Source organism: Coturnix japonica, chromosome 2 (assembly GCF_001577835.2).
Source record: "Coturnix japonica isolate 7356 chromosome 2, Coturnix japonica 2.1, whole genome shotgun sequence".
Taxonomy (NCBI): Eukaryota; Metazoa; Chordata; class Aves; order Galliformes; family Phasianidae; genus Coturnix; species Coturnix japonica.
Window position 1 is genome coordinate 25,063,990 of NC_029517.1, and position 27,135 is coordinate 25,091,124.

General features: G+C 34.1%; 1 protein-coding gene across 8 annotated transcripts in view; it reads right to left on the reverse strand.

The window, feature by feature from the left end:
* Positions 1-1,485: 1,485 nt before the first annotated feature.
* DGKB (diacylglycerol kinase beta) overlaps positions 1,486-27,135 on the reverse strand; it is a 339,581-nt gene continuing 313,931 nt past the window's right edge. For 7 of the 8 annotated variants that reach the window (XM_032443169.1, XM_015853620.2, XM_015853623.2 and 4 more), the window contains 3 exons: positions 16,144-16,264; positions 14,012-14,072; positions 3,790-3,938 (listed from right to left, as the gene is read on the reverse strand). In XM_032443169.1, the coding sequence (XP_032299060.1) occupies positions 3,831-3,938; positions 14,012-14,072; positions 16,144-16,264 (290 nt within the window). In that variant the 3' untranslated portion in view covers positions 3,790-3,830. Of the gene's footprint in view, positions 3,939-14,011; positions 14,073-16,143; positions 16,265-27,135 lie in introns of all 8 variants that reach the window. The other variant, XM_015853622.2, reaches the window with a different exon arrangement.

Below are 27,135 nucleotides of genomic sequence, written 5' to 3' on the forward strand. Positions count from 1 at the left end.
TTAATTTTGTTGGCACATCAATTCTCATTAGCCTTGAATAACTGAATAACTTTACCTGGTGCATCTCTGGTCCCACACAATTTCTGTGGTTTGCTTTTTACTTGCTCTTTTTCGCGTATCACTTTGAACATATATATATTTTATATACATATATATATATTTCATTGCTTAGCAGAGTTCATCTCTGCTCTTCCCTGGATTTCTTGTCTAGAGGTAATTTTTCTGGATTCTTTTAAATTTGTTTTTTATTCTTTTTTTTTTTTTTTTTTTTTTTCAGATTTGCAGACATCTCATCTGTTCTTCAACTGTTTGAAAATTCATAGTCTCAGTATTAAAAGAAAGACAACAGCAACAACAAAACCCAACATAAGAATATAGTGAAATAAATAAATCAAAATTTAAAAAGGATTTTTTGTTTGTGTGTTTGTTTTCCTTTGTTTCTTATAATTTCAAACACAGATACTCTCATTGTAATTACTTCTTACACTGGAATTTTCAAATATGATGAACTTGGTGGCTTTATTTGCAATAGATAATTTTAAATATTAGGTAATTACTGGTATGACTTACATGTAATAAAACGGAATTGATAAGAATGAGACAATGTTATAGGGCATCTACTTCAGTTTCAAAAACTAGTATTAAATGTTTTTTTAGATCATCAAAGTTCTAAGTGTTTTAGCATGTTACCTGATCTAGCATGTGCAAACACATACACACTCCAATAAGCAGTCTAACTCCCCTGCTTTAAATAACTGCAACGGTATACATATATAGATATCTTGCAAGTACTGGAAGCAATAAGATTGTATTTGTCTCTGTTCCAAATTCTGAGTTTAATAGGAACTCATGAACTGAAAGTGATGCTTTCCTCAGCATACTGGCCACCTGCAACATCCTACTAGGGAGATAAAAATTTGCAAATTCAGTGTCAGACATAATTCCTACAGTGTTGTAATTTCCATTCATGTTGTAAATGTCAGTAATGAGGCCTTAAAAAATTTCTCACTGGAAACTAAAATGTTTACAGGTACTACTCCTAGTATCCAGTCAATATAAAAACAATTCATTTTTACAAACATATATTCATAGCTTCACTTCACCATATACAAAAATGTAATGTCAAAATGTTTGTTCTGCATACACTGAAGTGGGGGGGGGGGGGGGGAAGTGAAATTCTCTTGCATTACACCAAGCATTTTCCTTTCATAGTATGTTTTATATACTCTAAGCTTTCCATCGATACATTCAACTCAATCCTGGTTTTATATTATTAGAGGCCACTGTAAACAGATAAACACAATTTACAGATGGACAGGATGTCACTGATATAATGTGTCAATATGTATTATGATAGCTGCTCCGTTACATTTTGCTACCATAAGAATTTGATACAAACTGACAAACACATCTGATTTACCTTTTATACATCTAGTCAGAACTGTATGTAATTGTGATTACATGATTACTCATCTATTCCTCTTTAAATGAAAAAGCACGTTGTGAACAATTTGCTATTCAGACTGGCACTTTTAAAATTGCATACATTATTAAAGAGTAGCTTATATATCTTTTTATTTGTTTTCAGAGTTACAATGTTCATGAGATAATCATAGAGAACACATTATATATTATCATTAAACACATATTTGCCACAAAAAGTTAAGAGCATTGGTAGAAAATCCTACATCAAGTAATCTGAAAATATCACCTATAACCATAATTTCATAAAACCTATTTGCACTTTGTGTAATCTTCTTTTTGCAGATATCTTTACTACTGTAATAATAATAGTTTTTGTGTTTGTACATTTGCAATGCACTGGAAAAAGAGGAGTTTGCTAGTATGGTAACTAATTGGGCCCATCACTGGACCAAGAATGGGGAGCTAGAAGATCTTAATTTTAGCAAATTATTACCCCCCAATTTTTCTACCTAATGCTGAACACAACATTAATCAGTATTTACCTCCTAATTTTTAAAGAACATTAATCATATATTTCGAAATTATAATTCTTACCAACTATATACTGACTTTTATTTTGGCATCCATTGTATAAACTAGGATTCTGTTCAATTCTTACACTGAGGAAGAAATTATATCAACTTTATTTAAGCACATGCACAGTATCTTGCACTACAGAAAGATGAAATACTATTTTTTTTAGATGGATGAATTAATCAATAGAAAAATAGATTTAATAAATCATTAACATTTAAAAATCTAGATAAAAATGGAAAATCATGCATTCCAAGCAAAGTTTTACTTTTTGTTATTTTTTGATGAAATTTCTGAGAACTTAAGACATGCAGAGATGAGAAGCAGCTCACTCTGAGCAAAGAACAATGTTAAAACTGCACAGAAGTTTTGATTGAGACTGTTGATATGCAAGACTAATAAAGTTGCCATTCTTGGACTTCCCTTCAACATTAGACAGTGCTGTGCAAACCTCAGACAAATCCCTGCACTATGATTTCTAAGATGTTAGGAAGTCTCTCAGAGGGCCAAGTAAAAATCTGAAAAATGGTTTTCCCCCAGATTTATGACAAGAGATGTTTTTATTCCAGGCAATAGACTATGAAAGTGAAATAGATAATGGTTTATCTTTTCCTTAATATATTAATTCAGAGGACAAGTAAACTATGGATAGCATAGATGTATAAATAATAATTAAAATAAAATTAGACATACATTTAATTATCCAATGATTAAACTATGTATCTTTCCATATTTAGAATATGTGTTTACCAGCTTATTAAATAAATGAAAGTTGAGTATTTATTTGCAATTTAATTTTTTTTTTTTCTACCCCAACATTTGTCTGGACATTGCTGACATAATCAAAAGAGCTCTAAATTTTCAGAGGTGAGTCTGTTCCAGTGATCTTAATTAATTATGCATTAACCCATTTCTCTGAAGCATCCTTCACTAAATCTTTGGTGGGAAATGCACTTTATTAGGCATGAGCTTTGGTTATTCATGTGCATACACACTATACTATTGGTCAACAATGCAGAATGATTTAAAGTTTGCCATGCTTCAGAGATGTGCTGCTCATTACAGTTATTCTAGAGTTTCATCAAATAACACTGATGGCTACTTTTGGAAATACTATTATCTTCAATCTTAGATTAATCTCTTTAACTGGATAATTTTTCTCAAACTTTCAGTGCCTTCAAGTCTTGCAAAAACCTACACAAGAATGATCGCAATCATTTGAATATTGCATACATTGAATTTGAAGTTTCCAGCAGGTACAATTACCAAAATAAGATGTAAGATTTGAATACTTCGCTGAATAAAAATATTCTGATGATAGAAACAAATGATAAAATAAAAGTTAATGAGACCTGTAATAAACATTTCTCTGAACCAGGTCTCATTGGTTATTGATGCGAAAGTGCTTGATTCAAGAGATACTACTGATCTTAGTGCATATGACCATTGTAATAGAAAAAAGCACACACACACAAAATAGAAATGTAATGGAGAGTAAATCAAGTTACCCATGGCATTCTCTTTCTATATTCCATGGCAGAATTATCCCACAGATTAATAAATGGTACTTCATGCAACAACAACAACAAAAAAAATGCTGCATCATTTTATATAAACATCTGCTTTCTTCATGCAAAATGCCTACAAACCTGTGACAATAACTTCTTTTTCTAATAGCATAATTTTACATTAGCTCAGTTACGGAAACTGCTAAATGAAAATCCATGAATTTGCAAGTAGAAGATATTCTAAAATCTTTGAAAGATTTCCAGCATAAGTATTCCAAAGCGCAACAAAGCTAATTGATTTTCTAAAAACTAAACTACACAGACTTATTCCTTGCTGTGGTTCCTTGTTCTTTTGATGATAGAAGAGAAAAGACCAGTTTTTGGAGGAGGACCCATCAGCATAGGGGCTTGGTTCTTGTGGGTAATTTTTATCTGAGGGAAGAAAGAAGAAAATCACAGTTATCCCTTGAGCTAGTAAAATTCCTGTGTACAAGTATCTGAAATGCCTGAATCGTCTTTACATACAGTTTCCAAAATTTCTTCATTTAATCAAGGAAGGAAAAATACCTCTGTTTTTTTTTTGTTTTTGTTTTTGTTTTTTTTTTTGAATGATGATACAAATGCAGTAAGCCAATATATGTATAATCACTGTCACCACAAATACTTTCAATTATACATGCAATCAATGTTAAAAATAGTATACAAAAAATGCAGGCCAATATCTGATCTTACTTCTTGACTATGGGACTTAGTGCTTGCAGTTGAATATTTTACATGTATAGAAGATGAATGAGAATTTAAAAGTTGGAAAGGACACACATGCTGAAAGACCAAGCTTTTGCCTATTACTAAGATACAGGCTTTATCATTGTATCCCTTGTTTACATTTCTAATCAAGCTGTACCTGTTTTCTAACACAGGACACTGTTTAATTTCAAAACAAGCACTATGAATGAAAGTAAAATATTAACACTACAAAAGGGGTCAAAAAGGAAGAACCAGTGTTCTAATTTGTTCATTAATTATTATTAGAATAGACTCAAATATTGAAAAGCCTATTTAAAACACTTTTCAAGACTGTTCTAAAGCCACCCATTTTTGATTTCTCTGATAGAAAACTACGAATCACCTTATATGAGACAACCTTAAAGTAGATTATGTCTGCAATTTTCTCTAATTCAAGTCTAAATTAGAGAAGACATTTTATGAATGTATGCTATGCTCAAAGCTAATTGAAAGCAATTATCAAAGTGGCATTTTGTCTTTGACTTTAAGATACATTGTAAGATAATAAATGATTCTCATTATGTAATAAAAAGGTCACATCTTGCCTTTGGGCTAGTGACGCTAAGAGTTTTTCAAAAGCAATCCAAGACATTTTCTTTAGTGAACTACGACTAATACAAGAACCATCACTTATTAAATATCAGTTGTCATCTGCATAGTACCCACATCAGAGATGGGTATTTCTTTCAAAAAGAAACACCACCTCATTAAAAACTGGAAAAATATATCTCTTAAAGTGCACACCTGACATTTTCAAGTTAAAATGAATATCCTTCACTTGTCATTCACTAATAGTAATGAAACAAAAAATGTATGTCACGTGGACAGGCTCATTAAAATATAGATCAGGACATTTCTTGGGGTGGAAATTTACATTACAGTATAAAGAACCTGAAACATAAAAATCTCAACAGAATTAGAAAGTTTATTTAACTCAGAGCCTTTAGGTTATTCTCCAAATGTTCATTTTCATGCCACCTTTGTACACTAATCTTGAACTTCATATGTGAGTTCTTGTCAAGATTCTTCATTAGTATCAAATTTAGAATGCTTTTTTATTATTATCAATTTTTATTTTTATTATTTATTTATTAATTTTTCAACCTAGATTAATTTCACACAGAAAATAACTCCTGCTTTCAAAGACTGGCATAACATGTTTTCTCACATAAAATTCTGCTTCAGGCACCAATTTGGAAGCCAAATCTTGGGGTAAGCTGGCATTCTTCCATTGGTGTCACGTTAAACTAGTTGATGATCTGGTCCTGAAAAACTGTCTCAAGTATTTCTGTAACTTTCATATGCTTCATAAGACATATTTTGTGTTTCAGGAGCAATGATGACATCAGCCTGATCCTGAGGACTGACACCTGAAATAACCTGCAGATGTGGCAAGTGAATTCTTTGAGTCATGAGTGTTCAGCACACTACAAGATTTGGCCATGATGAGGCAATAGAAATGTTTTCAGAATTTCTTTTAGAAGTAAATCATTGTAATTCCACCTTAAAATGAATAAAAGAGCAAAGCTCAAAAGATGGCTTTAGTATGAAGAGGTGAGATAATTCTGAGACCTCATACAGATTGCATGTTAGATGGGGCTCTTCAGTGCTGCTGAGAGTGAATGTAATTACATATTGAGAAAATATTTATCATTTGTAATGCTCTTTTTTGGCTTGAGCCATCTGTTTCAGAGAACATGACCTCTTCAGTATGTTGTATCCTATCAGCCAAGATCAGCCAAGTCGCGTGAATGAGATTAACCACTCATGCATATGAGGATGGAGTCCTATATACATTTTTCTATGACACATTTTCAGCTCCTGTAAATTGGCCACATTCCAGTGACATAAAATACTATACATTCTGAAAATAATAATGAAAAAAAAAGTCAAAGTATATTTTTTTACTTATGCACAATAGTGTAAGTTAACAATGTATTGGTTAACAATGATAACCATTAATTTCTTATTATCCTGAAGATAAAAGGTATATTTATATATTTACATATATATTTTATTTTTATGTCATAAAAAGATCAGTCTTTTTGTAACAGACACTGTACAATAGCACATTGCCCAAAAGATACCTAGTCTTAAGACTATCAGGCAACATTTCAGTCCCAGGCTCTTATTTCTGCTTCTTTTTGCATACTGACAATAGTAGCAGAGGGTGTTGTGTGTTGGTGAGAAGTGAATGTATATACTTAAAGCCTAGCAGGTAAAGTGGGGCCAAAACCATAGAGAGCTCTAACTTTCATCACATGGATTTTTTCGCTCCTGCTGCAAGTAACTTCATGTCTTTAGTATCAGTAGCACAATGTTTAAAGCTTTAAAATGCTTTGAATAAGACACACTAGTTTGTTGTTTTTCATTCTTCTAAGGCAAACCTGTGACTTCCTTGAACAATGCGCAAACAAAACTAGAGAAAAAGAGTGGTCAGAAAAAAAAACAAAACAAAACACAAAAAGTTCAAACCATAACCTAACATTTTTAGTAGCTGATGATGTCCTGACAAACATACTCATGCAAAATAGTCATGAATACTTGAAATTTTTAGAGATTGTTTATCCAAGTCCACTGAAAGCGTAGAGGATATTTTAAACATAAAATAGAGAAGTGAGTGAAATTTTTTGGAGGAAAAATGCAATAGAATACTTTTATTTACAAATTTGGAAGAAATTTAAAAGTACAAAAAATTAGTAAATAACATAATTTCATTTAGGAAGAATTTAGGAAGAATTTAGAAAGACACATGAATTGCTAATATATCTTGATCTCTCTCTCTCTCTCTTTTTTTTTTTTTTTTTTAAATTAAAACCCTCATACACAACAATCACAGTCTCCATGTGGGTTGGAAGGGACCTTAGAGATCATCGAGTCCAACCCCCGGGATTCAAGCCTCTGTGTAGCAGAGCGGCACTTCTACCACTTGCACCACAGGGGGGATCTGAACCCGGGCCTCCGGTGTTGCAAGCGGCATTCCTACCACTGTGCCACCGGGGCACAGTATATTGTAGACATATACATAACGTATATTTACAACTGTAAAGGACAGAACTGTTTTTCTTTTGTTGTCTCAAAGCTTGCTTCATGAGGCCTTCGTGATGATAAGACTCTGAGTGACAACTGTTAAGTATCCTGGAGGGCGGATGGTGGGTGTCATTGTGCCATAGTGTTTCTCCTTACGACTGCAAAGATAAGCAGAAACGGGAAGAGCAGTCTTCCTCAGGGGTGCTGCTCGAAGGAGTGGACCACTGCAGAAGGCGATAGTGCTTGTGTCTGGCAACAGAGACCCCCTCCCCCCTCCTTGCTGGCTCATCTGTGGGCCAGGAATGCCACAAAAGCTAGTTGTAAATCATCTTTCGAGGAGTGTTTGCCTGTTTGTTCGGAAGTTCAGTACTTCCCCAAAAAAATACTGAGCTGTAATCCTCAAACTTCAAAGAAGAAAAGGAGAAAAACCCCCACCGAAATGGGGGATAAAAGGCTCTTGCTAAACTGGGGACTTTGGAGACAAACTCCCAAAGACACCTTTGGCGGAGAATTCCCTGAGGGGAAAACCTCGTCGGAAGAACCCCCGGGACCGGCTTGCTGCGGAGCACCCTGGCTGTCTCCCATCCCCTGCGGTGATCAGATGAGTTCCTGAGATCATCGGACCTACTGTGTACCTCGCTGGACCCACGGTGGTGACTATCTCTTTTGCTCTCTGCAGAGACTCCTTGCTTATATTTCCTGCTTTTTCTATCGCCTACCTTCCCTTCCCCATCTCCCTAAAAACGGCTAGGACTTCAATAAACTGGTTGGACCAACATTTGAACTGTTGCTTCTTAATCTCATGCCGGGTATACGCATATCAAAGAACCTTGCCTCCCTCCTACAAATTGGAGCAAGACAACAACTCAGGCTGTTGAAGCTACTGGCAAAAGTCTAATTCACTAACCAAAATCAAACCATTTTCATGACCAAAAAAACTTAATGGACTGCAGTATCTTGTACACAAGCTTAGCAGGAAAATACTGCACTTGTATTTTAAATCACCTTTCTACCACTAGAAAGTGCGTCTAACAACATATTCATGGGAAGGGACAAAAGATTAATTAAAAAGTAAAATTCTTAAAAAAGAATTAGGTTTTCACTCTACTTTGGTAAAGGGGCAGGAAGAATATTTATAAATGCATATGATATTTATAAATGCATAAAACAGAAATTTGTTTTGGGGCAGGTCAGAGTTTCAAAACATGTCTTGAAGCCACATTAACACAACACATCCACTCAGTAAAATGCTGCAAACATCAATATTTTTAGTGTAAAAGTAACCTCTTTAAGGTCAATCAGTTTTCCATATATGCTAATATTTTGACAGTATGTGCTAGCTCTCTCTGTGCTTCTGACTTCACAGAATGCCTAAATACTTTCTATTAGCAGAGAAATACAATTACTAGCTGCAATGCTAATTAAAAATATAAAACTGAGAGTGAAGACAATCAGCTGTGCTTGTAATAGTTCAATTAATATTGAAAAACTCTGTATTCTATGGGTAAAGAGATGGCAGAAACCCTTAAAATACCTTAAACAAGTACAAAAACCTTAAGAAACCCTTTAAAAAAAAAAACAAAAACAAAACACAACAACACACTAAAGCATTAAAAACAAAACAAAACAACAAAACAAAACAAAAAAGATTGGATTATGAGCAGGATTTGGCTGTTGGCAGGTTTGATGGTAGAGATAATTTTCCAGTTTGGATTCCCTTTTCTTTGCTCCTCTCTTCACAGAAAATAGATGGATGCAACACTTCTGTATCACAGGAGTGGCAAATACTTTTATCTTGTAGATGATCAAGAGCTGTACTGGGTGATCGAATGTAGGCAGTGGTATAAAAATTAACCTGAGACTTGCATTATGTGACATTTTGGTCAAATCACTCAGGTCTAGATCAGTTGTTTTAAATATAGCATTATGCAACACACCTTTTAAAGAAATTTCTTAACAATATTATTGTGGAAAGTGCAATCAAATCTAATCAGTTTGGCATTAATTAAGCACTAATAATATACTCTAGTCTCTCTCCTAAGTAGTGTGATCCGTTTCCCCTTCACACAGGTAGATTGGAAAACATTACGGTGTCATCATAATTTTTAAACATACTGAGAAAATGACAGAGCTGCAAAATTAAAATAAATGATTAATGGCATTTTTTTCATGTTTTGTACTAATAGGTATCACTGAGGTTTTAAATTAATAGAGCTGTCAAGCTTTGGGTTGTTACAGATCCAGTGCAGAACTAAAATGGAAATTATGTATTCCACAGACACCTAAAGATGACACTTCAGAATATTTCAAATTTTAATTAGTAGGTGCAATTGTTTTTTTCTCCCTCCTCCCTAAAACCACTGGAAATTAATTGGCAATTAGTCTCAACTAATTCTTTTCTTAGCAATCTGAACTGGAAAGAAAGGTGCATTACACGCTAGCGTATTTGTCTGGGGTGCAGAAAGCACACATGCAGTAAATTGCTTTGTCAATTACAATAACTACTGTTATGAAATTAAGAAAAAAAAATGCATAGGTAAACAAAGCTAATTAATGTGCAGTGTACCTGTGAACACAAAAAATAATGCCCAGCTGCATGATATAAAGTGTTAGAGGCACGATAAACCACTGTGGTCTTGAAACACAAACATATACACGACGTTGTGGGTAAAAAGTGCAGCATTTCATTATAACACCTCTTCTTTTTCTAGCTTCCATTCTAGAACTTCATTTGGAGGTTAACTTTGTCACACCTGTCTATCACTGTACTAACACAAGCCACCACACCTATGACTTAGTTTATCTTTGCTCAAAAGAAACAGATAAAAGTTTAATTTCCCACTATATATATAAAAATAATATTACTTTCAGTGACATTCATAGATGATACTTTACAAACTGATAATCTGTAAAAACAGCTGCAACTTCTTCATAGCATCATAGAATGGCTTGGGTTGGAATGGCCCTCCATGGATCTACACCAAAACAAATCTGTGACTGTCCCTCTCATTTATTTATTTATTTATTTATTTATTTATTTATTTATTTATTTACAACTAGCCCTAGAGTATCATGAATATAGTTAAAAGTACTTTCATTTTTGTTTCTGTCTGGACTTAACTACAAAGGTGGGACCTCACTGAGTCCTTTGCACTCACACTCCACATCTTTACGGACAAAAGTCATGGCTAAAGAAACCATATATTCATTCATTCAAACTTTAAGGTGCATACAAATCCTAATATACTGAAATATAATTTCTGAGTTCCATTATTATATGGCTTCCTGAAAGTTTTCCTATCAGTAAATAATTCTAAAAAATGCTATTAGAGATAAATATTTCAGATGATTATTTTTCTGCCAACACTCTGAATATGGATAACCATTTTCATTCCTTCATCAAGGCAATATTCTTTCACGTTTTGTACTCATTTCTCTCTTCATTTTAATCTAATGATACTAGCAGCTTGACATAACAGACATGATGCCATTCAAGTCAGGAATAGATGAAGGAACTGAAATCACAGTTATTAAGATGGAATATTCCTATAGATTTTTCAAAACAACGCTAATATTTTACGTAGCTAAATTGAAAGATTACTTTTCTTTGAAAAATCCTGATGGCTAAAGCTACAGGTTTATTGAATTAACTTGAGAGTCTTTGAAGTTTCATTACTATTAATGACCTGTTTGGAGATCAGGTGAAACCATAGATATCTTTCATGTAGCTATATTTGTCTGGGAGAACTCTGATAGAATTTCCTCCTCAGCTAATCAGACAAGATGTTTAACATAACATTAATATTATCATCTTTCCTTGTCCCAAAGACTTTTCTATTAAAAAAAAAAAAAAAAAAAAAAAAAAAAAAAAAGCAGTGAAAACAGTACAATTTGATGCTCAGATTCTGCATCTTATTATACACCGCACAAAGTGACTTTGTCAGACTGCAATCTGTGTTGTATTCAACACATTCAGTAATTCTGGATATTAGATTTTTAGACTGAGGCAACTCACAGAGCCTATAGGAATACATTCATGCTCTCTTTTAGGGATGGTAGGTGATTGTGCAGTATGAGAGCGTAAGAGATAATAAAAGAACAACACAGCAATTTCTTTAGTACTAAAACTGATCACAGGAATGAAAAATCACAAATCATAACTTCTGGGAAATCATTGCATTTTTATATCTCCTTTTCATTCTTTTTCTTTTCTTTTCTTTTCTTTTCTTTTCTTTTCTTTTCTTTTCTTTTCTTTTCTTTTCTTTTCTTTTCTTTTCTTTTCTTTTCTTTTNTTTTCTTTTCTTTTCTTTTCTTTTCTTTTCTTTTCTTTTCTTTTCTTTTCTTTTCTTTTCTTTTCTTTTCTTTTCTTTTCTTTTCTTTTTTTTCTTTTCTTTTCCTTTTCCTTTTCCTTTTCCTTTTCCTTTTCCTTTTTCTTTTTCTTTTTCTTTTTTTTTTCTTTTTTTTACTTATTTATTGAGTCCATTCTTTCCTTTTAGGGAGACACTGTCTTCGTGAGAGAAGGGGCAGGAGAAACAGGAAAGGTAAACCTGTTGATTTCTTTGGTGGGAAATATACTTCCAAGCCTGTATTGGCAGCCTGTATCCCATACATAATGGATTTAATGCAGCCTTAGTCTGTATAATGGAACATAGCAAAAGATTTTTGATGAGGTTGAACCTGATTTCTTGAGAAATCATTTGCAAAATGCTCTCATTTGTACCAAAACATGAAGAAGAAACAGAAAAGGACTTCTAAGTTCAGCCACTTGCAACTTGTGGCAATGTTGATTAAATACATGCTGACTGTATTAATTTCCCACTTGATCTCTCAAATTTTTTTAGGTCAGCCCCTAGAACTACTCAACTTAATGGAAAACAAAATTCCTGATATCACTATGTATTTCAAAATCAAATGTGTTAGTCAGCATTATTGGAGGGGAAGAGATAGTAGTCTTTTTTTCAACAATAACTTTATGTCTGAAGCATTCAAGAATAAAAAAGCTGAGGCTCAGCTCTCCTGTCTGACTGTCCAGACATGATCACAAGAGATAGTTTCCAGAGGAAGGTATATGCTACTCCTATCCCTCTTTAATTGGACAGGAATATTTATCAGTAATAATTTACTGTTTCCTTAAGGCAGTAATTGAAATGTAAGAACTTCTCTTTTTCCAGGTTTGTCCTCAGTTGTGCAGGCAGTTTCTGCTATCATTATCAATCAGATAGCAGGGATTTTATACAGAGCAAGCAATCAAGACAAAAATAAGCACATCTTATTGCCAGCCCCCTTCTAGAAGTTCTATTCTGTAATATGGTAACTAAAAAACTATATGTCATTCTCTTGAACAAGTAAATGCTGGGAAAAGCACTGTCCTGCAATGAACCACTGCTGTAGAAGAGATAAAGAGAGAAGATAATGGTATCAAACTCCAAAAGTTTTATTGATGTGCATCAGAAGATCCCCACTGTTCTGCCTTCGCACAGCGTGTGTCTACATGATTCCCTGCTCGTTGCAGTACCATAGTACTTACCACAGAGAATTTGATTTCAAGCACTTTCCCCAGTGTTCAGCTGTACACTACAGAATATTCAGCAAACCTGGACTATCACAACTCTTCTTTCCTCTTAGTCTATCCATTATTAGCTCCCAGGCTTGTTAGCACATTACTGAAGGTGCTTCCTTTTATTTCTCTATGTTGCCTTTAACTTTACTAGAGACAAAGATAATGCAAGTGTAAAACATCCTAAATTTGGAGAATAACTCTCTCCTGTGGCAGAATACCTTCTTCCTTGGCACATTACAGTCACTTACAAACTGTAAGGTGACACAGACTCAACTACTTAACAGTACAGATTTTCTTTAGTAAAAGTCAGTAAAACTGCATATTAAAGCACATTACCATGACTACATTCTATGACAAAAAGCTTAAAATTCTTCAACATCTTGACCTGCTTCATTACTCTCTGTAATTTGTCAAAGACAGATGACAACGGAGAGCTCTTAGTGCTCTAACTTTATTGTGGTGCTCCCTCAACTGAACAAAGTAACCAGAGTTACTCAAAGAATCTGCTCCGAGTAAGCTCTTCCCTAATTGATCAAATTTGGAGGAATGGATTACTTCTTTTTTATTTACCTTCATTTCTTCTTTAAGATTATTTTTACTTATTATTTCTGTTATATAATTCAAAGAGTACAGTCGAGACTTCAGCTTTAAATACAATGTTCTTGTTATGAACCCTCAAAGACACAGTGGAAATCTTGCCTGAATTTTTACAGAATAATTATTTACTTATTAGCATCAAAACTCACATTGGTTCTTCCTCAGTAATGCAACAAGAGACTAAAAATAATACAACATCAGAAATAAATGATCACATTGGGTGAAGCTATGCACCCTCTGTCCTTTTATTCCATCCTAGCCTTTAGAAAAATACATCATGATAAACTGAAAAGGTGGTAGGTGTTGATCTGTACAATAACAGCATATGAACATGTTAGTTAAGTAATTGAATTAATGCTGATGATACGGGTTTTCTCTTAAACTGCAAGATATTGTTTCTTTCACTTCAAGGAATGGAATTATATAAATCAGTAAATATAAATGGCTACAGTAATTTTTGTAATTAAAAAAAAAAAAAAAAGTTTATGTACTTTTTGTTTAGTCCTCTTCCCATAGATAACTGTTTCCTTACCGTGCAGGGGGTTTGCATCCAAGGTTCCCCATCTATCTGCATAGGCAGAGACTTGCTGGTCCTAAAGTGATACATTTCATAAAATAAGAAAATGCAACTTGACAAAACTGATAAATATACTTTTAAGGAGACATATGTGATGGCACACACATATACACCAGATTTATGCAAGCTTCTATTTAATCTCCAACATGCTTACAAAAGTAAATGAGTTGCTTAGTAGGCAGACACCTTGTACACATCTTGCTATACTCTACTCTCTCATGAGAGAATAGTCTTCAATTTGTGAAATAAAGAGAGAATTATGCAATAACTTCAAGAAAAAAAAAAAACCACAACAAAACAACAAAACAACATTAACAGGAATAGAAAAAAAAACAAGGAAATCTCTTGCTATTATTTTAAATTTAGACTGAATACTATAAGGGAGAAATAAATCTTAGCTCTAATATTTCTTTACTAAAATCACAAAAGACATTTTCACGCTTATGTTTAACACCAGGTTAGACAGATCAGTAGCAACAGACAATTCTACTGTGTTCAGAAGATTTAATTTACCATGTTCTAGATTTAAATTGTAAGTAAAGGCTCACTGATTTTAATATTAATGTTCAGATAGCATTTTATGCCTATTTTTCAGTACCATATTTAGAAAAGCATAGACAAATGATAAGAAGAAAATAAAATTCAAAAATAATGATCTTTTTGATGACCTTTTTCAACTCTATATTTCTGTGTTACAGTCTGAACAATACAATATAACATGGAGCAATCAATTCTAACAATGAAAAAATGAGTCAGTTGATCACTCATGATTATTATCAGCAGAAATTCTAGCTTGGACATTATTTACAAATGACTAGCAGGTTGTAGAGTTAACCACAGTCATCAACAGCCAGAAGAAAAAGAAGGAAAGAACATTCAATGAAGTCTCACAAAAGTTTGAAATAATTCTAGTTCTTTTGCAGTTCTTGTTGATTTGAGATTATAAATATTGTATCTTACTATCCAGGGAAGGCTGGAATGAATGGCTTTGCATACTCATTTCTCTTCCTCACCCTCATAAGAGAGCAATTTGAAGCTAGAATCACCCAGTCCTTGAGAATAGTCTCAAAACTGCCACAAAATTCAGGAATTCCTACTTACTATCTTTAAATTTTGACTTCCACCCTTCTGCTAATTATCATACTTGGTATAAAATTTCAGTCTTTATGTTCTCATTCTATAACTTTCAACTTATTATAATTTTGCAAAATTCTTCCTGAAAAAATCTGTACTGATGAAAGTGAATTCCTTTTTTTTTTTTTTCTCAGCCCTTATTTAATCCGAAAGTTAGAATATATATATATTTTTTTCTTAAGATTGAATCCAAATTTCCTCTTGTCAGCATTAGCATAGTAAGTGATATAACACAACTAGGTTAATCCACTCCACTGCTCATAGCATATTGATGTATTTATTAATAGTAACTTGCCAGTGTTCAGTAAATAACAAATGAATTAAAAAGAGCACTTTGACTTCCATGGATCAAAGAAGTGCTTTACAAATATTAATTATATGCTACTATTCTCTGGTGAGAAATGCATTACAAATGGGTTAAAATGCGTCAAAGTAACCTTAAATGCCTTTTTGCTCTATTCTGCACAGAGTTTATGTCAATAAAATAAAATAAACCAGGTTTTTCATACATTACTCCTCCCCCAACTGCTTAACAGTATTTCTTCATAGGTTGAAAGGACAGTTGAATACAACATGCAAAACCTGAATGTAAACACCTCCTTTCTTTCCTTTCTTCTTTCTTTCTTTCTTTCTTTCTGGACACATTTAAAGCAAGAAAGATTTATGGGCACATGAAAATGTATAGAATACATTTCCATAAGTAGATAGATTACATTCTATATTATATTCTATATAATGTTTCTATTTAGAATACATCATGTAGGAAATGAATAAATACATTTAATATACAAAATAATACTCTCATTAGTATTACGTTCAGATATTAAGACTATTAAACAATTAAATATAGTGTAATATAAGTGTAATATAATAAGTGAAATATAATATCAATTGATAGTAAATAAAACTACTGTTCAGTACAACAGTGCAGGGCAAATTAGATCTGCCAATACCTGATGACAACGGATGAGCACTGGGCAAGCCTTCTTCCAGCACTTTTCAGACCTGTATATATCTGACCCATCTCCATGGCTCCTTCCAGACCGACCACTTCCATAAGCTGGTCACTAAGATCTGAAAAAGTTGAAAACAATTGCATTTGGTCTAGACTTGATTTTGACAGTTTTCATCCTAACTAGAATGCTGGTCAGAAGACTGGACGATAATAATAATAGATAAAAAATGATGTGGACTGCCTTTTCTTATCAGTAAGAAGTGACTTCAGCTTTAAGTTTTGGAGCATCTGGGCCTGCATGCATGCCATTCTAAAATATCTTGACCAGAATGATTCTAAAATACAATAATAATCTCCATGGTTTATTTAACTTCATAGACAGAAAAGAAAGAATCCCTCGGCAAAAGAGAAAACAAGAATTACTCCCTTTTCATAGAACGAGCTGTTTGCAGCTTAGAATTTTTTTATGCTTATTTTTACAAATTTATTGTTTCAAAAAATATTTAAAATCTGACACAGGAAATATCAGTGCTCCATACAGGGTTGGAACTCTTTCCAGACAATGCATACAACTCTAATTCAGACTTCTTGTGCATGAATTATTTTTTTTTTAAACTCTGAGATCATATATATATTTTTTTGCATTGGATATTTGCCCCAATTAGTGCACAGATGAAATGCAAAAAGAGCAGAAAAAAGTCAGAAAAAATCACCAGCAACTATTCTAATACTCATACTGCTTCCTAGCAGTATGTTTCATACTGTTTTTTATTTACATAGCATTTTGACATTAAATTTCAAAAAAAAATGTAAATGATATGCCTGTCAAAATGAATTTTAGTTTTCTTGACTTCAAAGAGTGAGGGCAAATTTTGTCTTGAATTTTGGATACAAACAGAAATACTATCAGAATCTTAAAAATTATTATAGCAGTTTTGTTCAAAAAACAAACAAGTAAGGTAACAAAATATTATCCAGAAATAACTGAGGTGTTTTGTATGAAATGCATAATATGGTCCGGTTTAAATACATGCTGTCAAAACCAGATGGACAAGCAAAAAAATAATAATGTTTTAGCTTTATATTATGTATGTTTTATAGGTTGGCTGTTAATATCCCTGTTTCCAAAAGACAGGCTATTTGGTGAAGCAGAGCCATGAGTTAAAATGTTAGTCTATCATCACATTGAGGAAAACTAAGAAAGGAGAGCACATAACACTTTGTTTATTTTAAATACTTCATCCTTTAATGAAGGTAGAATTTCATGCTAATTATCATATCTGTAATTCTAGTCCAAAGTTTCAAATTGAGCCTTTTCTGTTCACTTCTTTGGGTTTTGAATGAAGGTAATTAACTAAAAGAAATATTGTTATAGGGGAAAAAAATACATTGAAATAAAATAGGATTTTCAGTCTGGATTATTCTGCTTCAAATCAGGAAATGTGATGCTATCCAATGCCTTCATTTTCTTAATATTCTTTTCCATTTTGATTTTCTCATCACAGTGAAATGTTCCACATTATATTAATGGAGCAAAAATAAACTGTATAATTTGCTATTAAAGAACAAAACAAGATGACAAAATATTTTGATAATTAATATGATAAATTTTAACAATGAATTTTTACAGTTAACATCTCTGTAACATGTATAAATCCAATTTTACATGTTGAGTTTTCTGTTGAATTGTTTGAAGGATGGTATTCTCTTTAAATATTTTCCTTAAGTTACTCATACACTTTTAGCTCAGATTTAAACAAATTCTGCTTTTCTTGATAATCATAGATTTAAATGGGAAAGACTCACTAATTTACAAATGCACACAAAACTTTATAGATGCACTAAATCATTAAAGTGTTTCCAGCCAAAGAAAACATCAAATTCTTTTTCACTTGGTTATTAGAAAATGATTATTTTTTTAAATGAGAGAATAATTAAGAACAGATTTTTATTACTGACAGCTCAGGCAACATATGCAAGATACAGAATAGTGACATTTGCAGTGATTTAAATATGATGCATCATTTTTCAATAGCTGTAAGACTAGTGCCAGTAACAGCATGTAACTAAGGGCCAAATTCTGCCCTTTGATCTGTATCACACATCTCCAAAAACATAGTGTATTAAACACTGGAAGATGAGTACTCCTATCTATCAAAAATTGAAGGTTTTTTCTAATTTTCACATTTACCATAGTGCATTCTCAAAGTAGGGTTATTTTAAGCAAAATATGAATATTTTTAGAAACAGACTTCAATTAGACATAACTTCCCTTCAGAAGCAGCAAACACTAAATATAAAATGTCATTTGGAAATTTGAAAAACTTAACTTAGGGCTCATTAGTATGAGTGCTGTTGCTAACACATTTGACCTGATGGTTTTGTGTGCCACATCCATTTCAACAAATCCTGGAGCTAAATAACTTTGATAAGAACTTAGAGAAAACAAAAGCGGTGTGAATATTCTAGACCAGTTTCTCAAAGGTGTTACATAAGCCTGGGTAAACTGGTTGAATGTAAAGGACCAAGGTATCAATGAATGTATTGCATTTGTCACAGTATCACAGTATTACAGTCTCTTGCGGGTTGGAAGGGACCTTAGAGATCATCCAGTCCAACCCCTGGGATTCGAGCCTCCTGTGTAGTAGAGCAGCAGTTCTACCACTTGCACCACAGAGGGGATTTGAACCCAGGCCTCTGGTGTTGCAAAGTGGCGCACACCGGGGCACACAAGTTGGTGAGGTCCTTGAAAGGTCCTCACTAATGACTCTGAAAGAAACTAAACTCTCTTAAAAGAGGTCAAGTATTCTTTTAAATTAAAAGATGGGAAAGGCAAAGTCATTTTTGTTTTGGGATGAAGTCATCACTGATTTCTCAGAAGAACCTGTGCTGAGCTCCACGTTGCTCAAAATATTCCCCTAAATAATCTGGGAATAGAACCAGACAGTGAGTTACTAAGAATTCAATAAAGTAAAAACAGCAGCCAGTTATAAAAACTGTTTAAGAATTTCACATTACAGACTGTTGGGCAATAAGAAGGCAGAATATTGAATACATGCAATCTAATGTCCAATAAAGGAAATAGAGCTAACTGACAGAGCTACTGACATATGTGTAGCCTGTTATATTCATGCATATTTAGAAACATGTGTGTCCATATGTATATGTCTGTATCTACATGTACAGATAATATTGGGTTATAGTTAATGTTGTGCTACAGAAATTAAGATTATATTAATGTGGCTACTTCTATGAAAATATCTGCTTGATGCTCAATACTGATTAAAAAAAATGCTATCAAATATTATGACTGGTACCTCCATGTACTATAGAGTCTGTAGCTATGGTTGATCAACAACATATAGAATGACATGAAAAATGAGAGATGTAGGAGAAAAGGGCAATCAGACACGGTAACAAATATCTTCTGTATGAAAAGAATTTAGACTGGGATCCTTCACGGAGAAATGAGATGAATGGAGAAAAAATGATACAGATAGAGGAAATTCTGAGTAGCATGAACTAGGTAAATACAGCACTGTTATTTAGCATTTCTCTAAAGATAAAAACTAAGGAATGTCATATCTCTTCTAGAACAATCAGAAAAGCCTTTTTACATGATATTCCATTAAACTACAATATTATATTAGTCTTAAAAAATTCCTAATTCTAAAATTGATATAGATCTTGCAGGATATCTTAAAAGAAAGATCAGCGTAAGAATGACATCTTATGCTTTATTTCTAATCATGCAACACAGGCTGGTGTTAGAGGTCAGATAATGAGATACGCAAACTTGTAAGTTGACCTAGAGGCACTGTTCTTGTTGCCTTCTTATAGTTTTATTCAATTATAGATCAGAATAATGAATGGGCCTGTTCACTAAACATCACTTAGTGGTCCTACATGGGGTCAGAAGTTGGACTCAATGACCTTTACGTGTCCCCTCCAACTTGGGATATTTTATGATTCTCTTACTTACAACAGCTTCTAATGAGGACTTTCCCAAGATACATGTTCAAACTGTGCCTGTGACCTAATTCAGAAAGTTGTTCCATTTTGAGCCTCAAACTGTATTCTAAAATTGCATGCTGGACGTGCCTACCAAGTAGTATTCTGTCTTTTACAAATTGTATTCTACAGATAAATTAATCAATCGATGACATTATTGATAACAATTTTCTGCATGCTGCAATGCATGTTTCAGCTAATGTAATCAGATTTCAGAGGCTGTAGCTTTGGGAGATTAAATGTTAGATTTTTCAAAAAAGAGTTTAGGAGCTAACAATAAACAATCAGCAACTATCCCATACTGAACAGCTTTTCCATCCAGCCAGGTTTTCAGTTGCCTATTGAGAGCTGAGGTCTCACAGATAAAACTACACTAGAGCGTATCTCAGTGCATTAGGAAAGCGTTACTGACTGGTGTTTTGGGGTTCCTGAGTTGGTTTGTTCTGCTTTGAGCTCTGTGATAGAGCTGAAGGCTCCCTCTTGTCTACTGTGCAAATTAATCATTAGAGTATGTGGGAATGTTTTCACAGCACCATGTCCCTCCTGCCCGCTTCCACAAACCAAGTGACTTCACATCTCTTCATATTAGCCCCTTCAGCACACAAAGGCAACTGTCCCAGGGTAGCGCTGCTGGTAGCAACTGGTGACTGGCATGCAGAGGAGCATCTGAACCCTTGTATTCATTCCTGATAGGGAGGATGAACTCGCTGGAGAGATGACTGTCCATTTCCTCCCATCAGGCATCAGGAGTAATAGAAGTCCAAACAGAAATGCAAACAGCAGACAAAACACTATCCATGAGTACGAGTACTTAACAGTACTGCCCAGGGCATGAAGAAATACATTTGGAGACTCTAAAGTTTCCTATCAATGTGTTTACATTTTCCATTAGCTTGGCATTAGCTGAACACTTGAACATTCAATGTGAATATACAATAGGAGAACACATTTGGAAGGAAAGAAAAGTGGAGTAGTGAGTAGGAAGAAGCATGATTAGGAAATACTGATTTACATAAAAAACTTTCCCTATGTAATGGAACTGATTTTGATATCCAGTTTATCTCTGAGATATATAAATACTGCTGTCCTGGCAAGAGAATGAATGACTATTATAATTTGGAGTTACTGCACTCAGGCACATTTGCATAAAAACACTGTTGGTCAGTGGTAAATCTGTCTCTGGCAGCAGTATGTCTTCAGAGAGAAAGGACTCCACGGCTTGCTAAATGTAATCAAATCCTGGTAATCATCAAACTGGAAATTTGTTGGCTCCAGTTAAAATAATGGACAAGAATATGAAAACTGGTGCAATGCCAGAGGATTCTTGAGAACCTCCTGAGCTCAATGCTCTGCACCACACAAATACTTCAGTATCTTCTCTGAGAAGAGAATACACTGCATGTATTAAAACTACTGTTTCCTATTGCGCAGGAATGTCGGCTCACATCCATGTTCATTGTATACAATGCTAAAGATGCATTTAATGTCACAAAGCTCTTGCTTTCAAACAAACAGCTTTTTCTATGTTCTAGATTCCTTGTTACAAGAAATCACTAAGTCAAGAGCATTCCATGAATCCTGTTTTATTTTCATGCTACTTGAGAAGCCACCTGAAGTAACATATGCCCCAATGTTTATAACTGTTTATTTCAGAGTTGTATCTAGAGAACCATACAGCGTCAAGGCTCTGTTAACTTATTGATTTACAGACATATAACAAGAAAAGAAAAAAATTATATCCAAGAATTTATAACATAGACAAATAAAACAGACAAGGTATGGAAAAAAATAATATTATCATATCAATTTCACAAAGTGAAGATTATACACAGACATTTCTAGGTCCTGTAAAAGGTTTGTTCTCAGCTGGGTGTATTATGTGTGACCCATGGGAGTCATACTATTTCTGCTGCTATATAAAGTTAGGATCATGTGTTTGCAGAAATGACTGGACAAGATCACACATGAAATTTGTGTCAGACAAGAATTAAATCAACAACTCTCTAATTTCAAACTCTGTTCTCCCTCTTAATATCAACTTTAGGATAGATATCAAGTCCTATGTCTATAATAGTAGATCCAATATTTGACTATTTTGAATTTGTTTGTAAACATAACAAACAAAACAAACAAACAAACAAACAACAACAAAAAAACTTTGTTCCTGTTTCATACATCTATTTCATGACAATATTGATTCCCAATTCAAGTCTTTACTCTGGCATTCATATTTTTTCCTGCTGTTAAAAATAAACAGGTTAAGCTTCTTAGTGTGAGGAAAAGAAGAAATACCACTTCTGTAATATCCACCCTAGTGAGATGCTCATAGCATGATAATGAATTAAGCAGATATTTTATACTTATATAAACACACAGACATTTTATAGCTATAAGTACATACACACATTTGATATATAACCAGATGTATACACTTCTAAGAAGTACAGTACATTTTTGCTTTACCATCTGAATTAATGATATACTCTAAATGAGGTAAAACTAAAAGGGTGCTGTTTTGGTCACTTAAAATTAATGCAGTTAATAAAATTCTGGCTCAGCTGAATTCAGTGGCAAAACTCTCAGAGACTTCAGCAAGGCCCAGTATTCACCCAGTGTCTTCTGTCTTGCATCAGTGCAGGACAGAGGCTCTGCCTCAGATGGAACTGTTTAATCCATGCAGTTCAGCCTATTACTGTGTACTGAACTTTTTTCTTCCCCCATTATATAACAATTTCTGGAATCCCATTAGTCACTGAGTGACTAGTTCCCCCCCAGAAGCAGGAGTGCAAACAAAAAATAATCAGTCCTTCTAATTAAATATTATATGTAACTTTTTAACATGCACAAAAGGCTTTTGTAAAATGTGATTTTTTTTAATTTTATTTATTTTTTTTTAAGCTTACTAGGGGAAGGGAGAGGAGAGTAAAGAAGAAAAATAGGAAAAAACCTCCACCACCTCAGAACATTCAAATTAAATAGCTTCCACCCAAAACCTACTCCCAAATACTAGTGATCAGATGTTTAACATTTGAAACAAGAGGTTTCATCTTCCACTTCAGGAGATCATTATGGGTAAGTCTTTCATGGTAAAGCTTGGCAGACAAAATCTATTCTTTTTTTATAGATTTATTCTTTTAATAGTTTGAGGTACAATTGCATTGAACATACTGCTGCACCAAAAAGCTCCCTATTATTTTAACCTGTATTCTTTTAAAAGTTATTTGTTCAAAAGGATTTCACTCTGTTACTCTTATACCCCCTTCATCCAACAGAACAAAAGCTGTTCTATGAAAGGAGTCTAAACTTGGACAAACCGTAAAAAAAGCAAAGTTCCTCTCTGTTTTTATCAAATTTGATTGCTGCAGCTGTTCCCAGTTTCTGTATTTTAAAAATAGCCGTATTCAGTGCCTTGTTGGCTAAAGGCCAGAGTACCATTAGAACATGCTGTACGGAAAACCTCTATTCAGTTACAGATACAGAAATATATTTAAGATCAGTGGGGGTCAACTGCAGCAAACACTTGTATGGGGGAAAATGGAATTTTAATGTGCTTGGATTGCTCACCACTTTTAACAGATATTTAAGAACTTCAAACCGGATATCTTTCTATTTGTATTGGTATTCTCATTTTACTGAGCATCAGGTACAATACAGTATGAGCAAGTCAAGATCATTTAAACTAACAAAAATAGATCTAATTCTCAAATTACTTCTTAGTAGTTCTGGCATTCACTTTAAGTGGCTCCTAGTAATATTGGATATTTGATTAGCCTATAAAAACACCACAGCCTAGAAAAGAAAAATACAGTAATATTGATGGAAATGTAGAAATCTGATCAATGGAAACCAGCTTTGATTTGTACATTTCTAAGAGAACTGGTACTGACAGGAGATAAATGCCGCCCTTTCTGCAGAATAGCAAACTCTAATAATGGCATTATTCCTATATTTATCCAGCAAGGAGATTTCCTTTCTTCCTTTCTTCCTTTCTTCCTTTCTTCCTTTCTTCCTTTCTTTTCCTTCCTTCCTTTCTTCCTTTCTTTTCCTTCCTTCCTTCTTCCTCCTTCTTCTTCTTCCTTCTTCCTTCCTTCTTTTCTTTTCCCCCTTTTCTTCCTTCTTCCTTTCTTCTTTCTTCTTCTTCTCTTCCTCCTTTTCTTCTTTCTTCCTTCTTTCCTTCCTTCTTCCTTCTTCCTTCCCTCCTTCCTTCCCCTTCCTTCCTTGTCCCTTCATCCTTCCTTTTCCCTTCCTTCACTTCTTCTTCTTTCTTCTTCTTTTCTTATTCGCTTCTTCCGTTCCCCTACTTCTCTCCCTTCCTTTTCATTCCTTCTTCCTTTTTTTCCTTCTTCCTTCCTTCTTCCTTCCTTTTCCCTTCCTTCTTCCCGTCCTTTCCTTCTTCTTTTTCTTCTTCCCCTTACTTCCTTCTTCTTCCTTCATTTTCCTTCTTTTCGGTTCCTTCTTCTTTTTCCTTTCTGCCCCTCTTCCCCCTTCCTTCCCTTCTTTTTCCTTGCCTTCCTTCTTTTCCTTCTTCTTCTTCTTCCTTCCTTCTTCTTCCTTATTCTTTCTTCCGTCTTCCTCCTTCCTTCCTTTCCTTCCTTCCTGTCTTCCTTGCCTTCCTTCCTTCCTTCCTTCCGTTCCTTCCTTCTTCTTTCCTTCCTTCCTTCTTCCCTTTCTTCCTTCTTCCTTCCTTCTGCCTTTTCTTCTTCCTTCCTTCCTTCTTTCATTTTCCTTCTTCTGTTCGTTCCTCCGTTTTTCCCTTCTTCCTGGCTTCTTCTTTCGCAACTTCTTTCCTTCCTTCTTTCCCCTCCATTTATCTATTCTTTCATTCCTTCGCTTCATTTCTTCCTTCCTTTCCCTCTTTCCTTCCTGCCTTCCTTCCCTTCCTTACTTTCCTTCCTTCCTTCTTCCTTTCCTTCCTTCTCTTTCCTTCTTCCATTCTTCATCCTTCCTTCTTCTTCCTTTTCTTTCTTCCTTCCTTCCTTACTTCCTTCTTTCTTCCTTCCTTTTCTTCTTCCCCGTCCTTTTCCTTCCTTCCTTCCTTCCTTCCTGCCTTTCCTTCTTTCTTCCTTCCGCTTTCCTCTTCTTTTCCTTTTTTCCATTTCTTCTTTTTCTTCTTTTTGTTCTTTCGTTAATTTTTCTTCTGTTCTCTTCTTTTTTCTTTCTTTCCTTTCTTTTCTTTTTTCTTTCTTTTCTTTCTTTCTTCTGGTTCTTTATCGTTTTTCTTTCTTCGTTTCTGTTCCTTTCTCTTTCTTCTTTTCTGTCTTTCTTTTCTTTCTTTTTTCTCCTCCTTTCTTCTAAGCGTTTTCCGCTTTCTCTTCATCTTTGCGTATTTTTCTTTCTTTCTTTCTTTCTTTCTTTCTTTCTTTCTTTCTTTCTTTCTTTCTTTCTTTCTTTCTTTCTTTCTCTCTTTCTCTCTTTCTCTCTTTCTCTCTTTCTCTCTTTCTTTCTCTCTTTCCTTTTTTTTTTTCTTCCTCTTTTTTCTTCTTTTCTCCTCTTTGTGTGACACTGACTTTGGTCCAAAAGCACATAACCTCTTTAAAGATTATCATAACTATTTCTCTTCATAAGAAACAATTCAATTTTCATCCTCTACTGCGTTGGAATTCCATGTTGTTTGAAAATCATAGTATGAAAAATGGATATTGGTTTGAACAACAGCAGTTTTCAGTTATTAACCTCAAGCCTAACCTTGGAAAATTATTCTGAATGCCACAGAGATGCATGGTAGATTTAAAAGTTTAGCTCTTTATGAGGGTTTAAAGTATGTATATCAAAGTGCTTGAAGTTACATTTTTAAGCTGCAACTGGAACTCATGGACCAGCTCCTGCTGGAGGCTAAGGCCTGTGCAACTGACACACTCTCTTAACTCATTTGAGGTGACACAAGTAGCATGTATGCTACCTCTAAAACTGAGCAAGAACAATTTTTACCCAAGGCTTAGTTCTCTTTTCAGTATGGACAATGCAAACTTGAATATAGCAGTCCTACTCTGGAAAGCGGTAAACACATCTGGAGTTACTGAAAAAAAAAACTTCTTCTGTAATTCTTGGCCAGATACATCTGGACAATTCTAGAGGGTGGACAAGCTTGGTTACCCACTGGCATTGTGACATGATGGCACTTCAGGAAAGGCTTTCTAGTTTCCAACTTTACTGGCACAAACCTCATTTAGTGCAAGCTGGAAATAGTCATTATGGATTTGTTTTTATTTTATTAAAACATTTATATACTGGAAAGAGTGGGAAGACTGGTTCTTGTTTGTTTTTGGTTAAATATGGAAACTAATCTGGAAGGGCAGAGGAATTTTCATGAAGATTTCATGGAAAGGTTCACCTTCCTGATCACTTTCAACAGACAAGAGCAGAATTTTTATTGTACTGTAATTTTGGTCTCTTCTCAACAAATAATTTAGGGATGTATATTCAGTGATATAAAATGGACTTTATGTGAGTTGTAGCCATGACTATGAAGAGCTCTGTTTATTCAGGCCTATCTCTATGGTAACTACTTCAGTATTCTGAAATCACATACCATAATAATAAAGCAAAATAAATAAGGGTGAGAGCAACAAACAGGTTTGCATTTACATATTAGAGGGGTCTAAAATTCAGACCTATTTGTATAACATACTGTGTGATCAATTTTGAAAAAAAAAATCTTCCATCATTGTAATTAATGCATGGTAATAGTAGCTGAGTGTTCTTTTCCATGACACTACTTTGCACTAGGATCAGCAGCACAAGGGGACTAGCAATACTCTAAAGGTATTAAAGAAAGGAGAAGGTGCAGGTGCACTAATAAATGGGTGGTCTTTGGATTACAGTATTTACGTCCGCTATGCCAAACTTAACAGAAACCTAAATGTTGCACATACAACATGGTACAACAAGAACATCTGTGTTGGGGGACTGAACTGGCATGGCTAATACCTTCAGTGCCAGGTGCAAGGAAATTTCAGTACAGCTTGAGTCATTTTGACTG